Source organism: Mesitornis unicolor, unplaced genomic scaffold, assembly GCF_000695765.1.
Source record: "Mesitornis unicolor isolate BGI_N332 unplaced genomic scaffold, ASM69576v1 scaffold47156, whole genome shotgun sequence".
Classification (NCBI taxonomy): domain Eukaryota; kingdom Metazoa; phylum Chordata; class Aves; order Mesitornithiformes; family Mesitornithidae; genus Mesitornis; species Mesitornis unicolor.
The window spans coordinates 19,154-26,683 of NW_010189816.1; the positions used below are offsets into that span (position 1 = coordinate 19,154).

Below are 7,530 nucleotides of genomic sequence, written 5' to 3' on the forward strand. Positions count from 1 at the left end.
GCTCGCATGCCCACGGGGCTAAGGGGGCAGGCGGGGGGGGCAAGGGCAGAAGCAGTTCAGAGTTTGCAGCCGTAGGGAGTCAAGCTGCGCACCCTGCTCAGCACCCGGGACTGCGGGATGCTCATGGGAAACACCGCGTCTTGGAGCGCCAGGAACTGACCCGTGGGCATCCTGTGCTCCTCCGGAGGGTCAAGAGGTGGTGGGGACAGGCACTGCAATCACCAACACTATTGCACACCATCTCAGTGACCCAGTTCAGCTCCATTCTGGCACACAGCACAGCAGTGACCACAACAGTCACCCCTGGCCACTCGATTACATCGGTACCCGTGAAGGTTCCAGCTATTTTCAAGCCAGGCGCGGCAGGTCCTTAGGGTTTTGGTTTTAAAGCCAGAGCAGCGCTAGGAGGAAAAACAACCAAGTGACATCTCAGGGGTCAGAGCTGAAGACCGGGAATTCACGAGGTGATCGTGCGAGTCACCCACCGGTTGACACGGGATACAGGCGGGATTGCGGGGCGGGCAGAAAGAACAGAGGGAAAGGTGACATACATACCGGGAACCGCAGCTCTGCAAGCACAGGCAGGCAGCCAGGCTTGCGCTCCTGGGATATGCAGTGCCCGTCCAGATTGCTTTGCAAAAACAAGGCACTCTTATGCTGAGGGCGGTTTTGGAAAGTACACAGGATTCTTGCAACAGAGAGATGAAGCCCAGGAGAGAAAAGAAAAGAAAAACAAAACAAAACAAAACAAAACAAAAAACCCCAAACCACCACAAACTTACATTGTTCCAAGGAGCACATCCAAGAACCTGTCACAGCCACACGAGGCACAAGAACGTGAAGATTGCAGGCGAACGTCACTGATATACTGAGAAACAGCAGCCCCCGCAGAGCAAAGATCAGCCCCGTGAGCACATGGCTTCTTCTCGGTACCAACAGCAGATCCCCAGAGGACCCTTGAGAGCACAGCAGTGACGGACCACGCAACAGCAAGTGCTGGCTACACCCTCACCCTTGAGGGAGCCTGCGTACTTGTCCTAATTTGTTTTCCCCATCCCTGCTAATCCTAACCACCCAGAGTAGGAGTTCCCAGCAGGGAGAAGGGAATTACATTTTTTCAAGGACAATAATCCATTTAAATACAGCACTTGAAAAGACTCAGCACTTTTCCCAGCGAGCAGCCCTGCTCTCCACACATTCCTCACTCTCCCATGTGCCTGGGGAAGACAGAGATGGGTCCCATTGCTCAAGAGCACTAAGCTGTCAAAGCAGAGGCGCTTGGAAAAGCATCAGCTTCCTCCATGTCTTGTTTTAAGAGCTGCTTTAGTACAAAACAGCATGAAGTCACCTGTGGACTTGCTCCCAGAACAACTGATCCCAGGGGTGCCGAAACAGCTCTACCCCACTTGAAGGCCTGCATCAGTTAAACAGGGTTGGCTTCAAATCTGGTCAAGTAAGACTCTCTGCACATTGCTTCCCTGTTTTGGGCACAGGAACACGCTGCTGCCAACATGGTGATACACACAAGCCCATCTCCACCTCCCTCAGTCCCTTCTGGCTGCAAGGGGACAGCCCTCTCAGAGTGTCGTCACGAAACTGATCCTCAGAGAAAGCACAGACTCACCTTGTGCCACACCACATCCGCTTTACTTGGGGCTTCAGCAGCTCGAGCCCCAGTGATGCTGGTCCTACAGGAGTCACTTGTGGGTCAGGCACTGAAGACAGCTTGAGAGCAGTGGACAAAGCCCCTTTGAGCTGCAGGCACGGCCAAGCCCAGCATGCCTCCCCTCTTTGGTAAACCAAAAATACACAAACACGAGCTCCCTGTTATCCAGCTCCCAAAAGTAAATTCAGATCAGAAACAGACCAAAAAGCCAATTTTAGAAAGTACCAGTTTATTTGAGGAGGGGAAAAAAAAAAATCAGTAACAGTGGAAAATACTCAAGAGCAATTACACAAGAGAATCTAAATGTCCCAAGAAGCAGACACTGCTGCTGCCTTCCTGGTAGTGCCGTCCATAGGCAGTCAAACCCTCCCTCTCCTTCCCAGCTACACTGAACTCTGTGCAGTTTTTAGACCCTCCAGAGCTCCCAGTTTCCCTGAACAGTCTTGCAGTGGGACCAAGTGAGTGAGTCAGCCTGGAGGAGCCCTGGGAAAAGTCCTCTCACACAGATGTCTCAATACATGGTTCCCCTGCAACCCCTTTGCCTGCCTCATTTGAGAAGCAGCTGCCACCAGATGAAGCTGAATTTCTTTGTTCTAGCACCTCTATGAATTTGGTCTCAAGCCTACAAGAAGCCTCTGTAAGGAGGCTTCAGGAGTCAATAAGATTTCTAAACATCTGGTTTTGTGCTGCCTGCCCAGTTCCACAGTTCAGGGACTCACACTCAGATCGTCTGAAACCACACTGCAAAGCTGCAGTAGGACACGATTTGCACAAAGTAGTTCTGCAATGCCTCCCCGAAACAGAGGCACCAGACATGCATTCCCCCCAGTGCCCTTCGAGCAAAGGGTATTTTCTAACTCTCAGTAGAGGCAGGAGCTATGTACAGGATATATTAAGAAGGACCCACGGTGGGAGGTTCAGAGCTAGCAGTCTATGAAAGCTCAGTACTCCCAGCTGGGAGATGCCACCAAAGCAGACTTCTGGCTACCAAAGCCAGCTTCTGCAGGAGGCAGGTACCCGGCACAGTACCGCAGGGGACTGCAGCGCAGCCAGTCCCCGAAACAGAGTTATTTTCTCCGTACTGCGAGCTTTCCATGCTTGCTTCAAAGAGCAGCCCCAGATGGGGATCTCTGCTCCAACTCAAGGATCCAACCTGGCCCATCAGTGACTGCAGCCGGCTCCAGCCACCACCCAGGACACTGCAACAGAGCCCCGGTGCTCAGGCTGCTCCCCAAGCACAAGCCTACGTGTGCCCTAGACAAGACCCTGGACAAGCAGCAGGACAAACGAGTTCAAGCCTCTCAACACAGTAAGGCTGCTGAAGAATTAACTCCAGCCTTTTTACTCTCAACTGTACATTTCTCAGTAAAATATATAATATATAGCTCTATATGACTGATTATAATATATTACAGGCTAGAAATACTCTTGTCTTTTCCCTACCTCAATCATATAATGAATCCAATTTTGCATACACATTAATCCTAGAAGTTATTGCCTTGAATTTATAATTAAAATTCACAGAATAAAGCTTAAATAGTTTTCACAGAGACTCATTATATTAGTGTTTTACATAAAAAGGATAAAAGTTACCAAATGAGAAGAGCAGCCATTTCAGAAACTATAAATAATTCTATTAAAAAAAATAAAATCAAGTCCTAAAAAAGTTTTGGGAAAATCATAAATATCTTTACCCTCTACAGTAGCCGCGATAGAACTAAGAGAAACCTGTAACATACTGTAGCTAACTGCTTCAGTTCCGAATATGAGTAATATAAAACAACATCTCTAGAGAAATGCCCGGCCAAAGGAAACACAAAGGGATTGAAAAAATAAATCTGAGGAAATTAAAAAAGTAACTTTTTTATTATTTCAAAACAATTTCTACAAACTTTATATAAATGTTAAGCTATTTTCTTTAAGTTTTTGTTATATAAAAATCCTACAAGCAACTCTTAAAAAAAGGTAAGAGACTGAAGGCAAGGAAAGGGTGTCATCATAGCCAAACAGAACAGGCTGTCCTGATTTCATGGACTAATGACCCTTGCCTGGGGCCAACAGGAAGAGACAGTCTCCTGGGGAAGACATTCCCATAGGCCCCCTTCATGGCATTCAGGGATTTTGAGCCCCTATGGGCCTTTTACTCCCTGATAAGGCAACATTATCTGTAGTGTAAGAGATTCATAAATAGTTCTCTACAAAAACGCTCCACATGACAGCCTGCTGCAAGACATCTATTAGCAAGGTTTATAGAAAAGCCATCTTCTATGGAAGCAGCCAATCTGAGCATGGCACACCGGATGCAAACACATGGTGCTTGCTTCCATACAGTCTGTTTTGTGTTTATATACCCTCTATAAAACCAAGCAAAAAATTTGGCATCTTTATTCCTTTTACGCTAGCTTTAGAAGAAAAAAAATACACTGAGGTTTTTTTTCAGACTCTTTGTATTTCATTGGGCCCTTGTTAGCTGAGGAGGATGGGAAGGGTCACGCAGGAAGTTTGTTTTTTCTCAAAGTCACTTTGAAATTCAATCCAAAAAGAGCATTTGTTCAGCATGTCTCATCTGAGGGCACAGTGTTTCCATACAGTCTGTTTGTCCCTTGATGGGTACAAGGTGCTGCTGAGCTTTAAGCGTAGAACTCATTTGTAGGGGCTTTCTTGTAGATCGGTTTCTTCCCAAGGTCGTAACTGCCTTCATCCTTTTTCTTCATGCGATAGACTAAGACAAGGATCAGGAAGACAGCAAACAGGAGGCCCACCGCTCCCCCTGCAATGAGAGCTGGGGAAGAAAACGAGAGCATGGGATAAGTCTAAACTCGTGGACAACCCCAAGCAGCCATCAGCTACAGCTCAAAGTCTGCTTCAGGAGTACCAGTCCCCAAAACTGCCCCCAGAGCCAGTGTCAGCCTCGTGTCTGTCACTGTATGCGTCTGTGTTTTCAGCAACAGCAGATGACACTGAAAAAGGCCAGAAATTGCTTTTCATACAACCGTGTACTAATGACATTTTCCACATTAACCAGTTTGTGTTAATCTCTCAGTTAAGTGCAAGAAGTTTTGACAAAAAGACAGCCTCCTGATGTGGAGACAAAACTAAACAAAAAACCCACCCAAAAAAGCCCCACCATAAGCCACAAACAGCGTCAACCCCAGGAAAATGGTATTGCTTCGATTTGAACGCTTTCGTAATGACCTGTGTGAGCACACTCATGAGACTCCGTATTTCAAATAAACAGTGACATCCTGCTACCACCTCCTTACAAAAAAGCCACCCCAACAAGTAAAACTCAAAGAAAACATCAAGATTTTTCCTCTCCTCACACCAAGGATGGCCACAAGACTTCAGTGAAGTTTATCCTTTCCTGTGACACCTACTCACTGCACTAAATCAGCTGCTTTGTTAGAGGGGTTTGCACAGTCACTCCTGCGGCTGGAAGGACAGCTTTAGATCAGCAAGATGTGCCCAGGTTTGCCCTCAGACCATCAGGCCAAGTGCTTGATGAAGTGTGCCTTGACAGGGAACTGTCTCACGTGCCGAGGGGAAGCCAGTCACTTGGTTTTGCTCTGGACGGAGGTACTTGGATACGTAACAGCTAACTGGGTGTTCAGATACTTTACAAGAACTGTTTGGTTCCTGGCAAGGCTCAGAAAAGGCAGGACATGGGCAGAGGTTAGAAATAAAATGCCTGCATTTGCTATGAAACTCCATGATGTCATTGATTTATGGCTAGGTATGACTCTCGTTTGAGGTAGTATCTGGGTGCAGAGCAGCTGCCACATGACTTGTGTAGCACCTTAGCCAACAGTCAGCTGGCAGGCTTGAAAACAAGCTGTTTACCCCAGCATGGTGAGCAGTAGGCTCTTCTGCTGTTTAAGGACTAGAAGGCAGAAGTGATCCTGCTACAGGTGGTCACAGAGGTAACATCTCATTCCCCTCATCAGCAGGGATCTCCTCCCCAGAGAAACAGAGAGCAATAGAAGCCATTTTGCTTTACAGTTTTAATGATTTTACAGGACAAGGTGGAGTATTACCTGTAAGGACTTCTGTTCTTTCAAAGATGCTGCTGTTGGCTGTGCTTGCCATGGAGATCTTGTTGGACAGGTTCTCTTCGACAGGTACAGCTTTGTCTGGAATGATTTCATTGTCCACCATCGTGTTTTTCTCCTCACCGTCTATCTTTCTCTCAGTATCTCCAGGGATATAGTTGTCAGATATCTACAGAACACAGACAAGCCACACCCGTCAGTAAGCAGCACCCAGCCTACCTGGAGGCAGGAGGGCGTGCAGGGAAAATAAAGTTTGCTTAGTGCATTACGAGTATGCTGTTCCTGCTCATGCAGGTAGATTCATCTGGATGCCACGTCTTGCAGGGGGAAGGGTATTCAGAAAGCTTCACAGACAGACCAGAGTAGCTCTGTGTTGCTTAAAACATGCAGAGGGAATACCTACCACAGGAGTATCCATGGTGGTCAGATATATGGCATCTTCAGAGTCTGGGTAGTCTGCAGGTGGAGGGGAGAGCGGAAAAAAAGAGTGAAGAAATAGAAGAGGACAAAATTTTCCTCTCATTACCCAGAATCTTTCCAGAATCCAGACACTTCCTGCAATACCAGCAACTGCTAGAATTCTGACTAGAATTCCCTCTTGAGTATTTTTGCCATTTAACGGCTTGGATTGCACAAGACCACGAGATGTAATCTTAAAACCAACACCTCTTGCATGGGTGGGATCTTCATCTGGATCCATTGGATCTACTGCAGATCACCAGGAGCTGTCCTGAAAAGCGAGGCGGTCTGCTATAGCTTGCTAAGCTGATGCCAATGGAGGACAACGCTCTCACCACCCATCCCTAAAGGATAGTTTGCTACCCTCTAGTTACCAGATCTGCCCAAACATGTCACACACTGATTTCAGCACTTGTTCTTTCACTTTCAGAGAACAAATGTTCACGTAAAGGGGACACGGAGCTACGAAAACTGGTTTGGGCAGGGAGCTTAGTGTGTCACAGAGTTCACTTGAACACCAGTTCGTCATTTACCTTGTTTGGCCTCAACTGAGATAGTAACTTTAAGCCTTTTAACATGGCCTCAACAATAGATTTTATTTAATTTTTTCTATGTTTCTTAGAAGCTCCTTGGTGTTCAACGGGAAAGAGATCCAGCCAGCACAATGCCTTTTCACTTCAGTAAGACAAGCTTGGCTGGACTCCATCTGTCCTCTTGAGTGATTCAACATCACAGCACAACCACTTTCACCATTCTCATCAGTGAGTGACTACAATTCATACAGCTTCCTCATCTCCACCTGACACTGAGGCTCCCTCTGCAGCTCTGGCTGTGCACTTAGCCCTTCACTCATCACTGTTAGCACTGTGAAGAAATTTCACAGCACCAACTGAGGGAGATCTGTTTACCCCCTTCCCCGCTTACCTCCAGACCCAGATGTCTCATCTATATCTAACTCATCAGAAGTCAAGCGAGGCCTGAATTCGCCAATGTCTTCATCGTCTGGCAAGTCTCCAGAGGCAGGGTAGTCAAGCCATCGGGCATCAATGGTCTCAGTTTCTCTCACCTGAAAACAGGGGTGGAGAAGTATTAAATATCAGACAACTCCTCAGCAGCATTTCACAAAAGGTCAGGAGTTCATTTCCATCAGAAGAACATAAAATGCTGAACTTCCTCTCCACCAAGAGCATTATCTTCATCAGTCTGGAAATAGCTGAATTCCCCTAGAATTTCTCAGAACAGAAGTGAGAGCCAACCTGGGAGGGGAATTTCCTGAGGGCTACAGATTTAGGAGGATCACTTGAACCCACAGGGTGAAAATAACAACAGGATCTTGGTCAGGAGTTTGTAGCAAAA

General features: G+C 46.9%; 1 protein-coding gene across 1 annotated transcript; it reads right to left on the reverse strand.

Annotated features, from left to right (window-relative positions):
• Positions 1 to 3,604: 3,604 nt before the first annotated feature.
• On the reverse strand, positions 3,605 to 7,240 carry SDC4 (syndecan 4; the record flags this gene model as incomplete). Its single annotated transcript, XM_010186184.1, has 4 exons — positions 3,605 to 4,448; positions 5,701 to 5,884; positions 6,119 to 6,171; positions 7,099 to 7,240. Coding segments are annotated over 4 exons (531 nt in total), but the record flags the coding sequence as incomplete, so codon positions are not given.
• Positions 7,241 to 7,530: the final 290 nt, after the last annotated feature.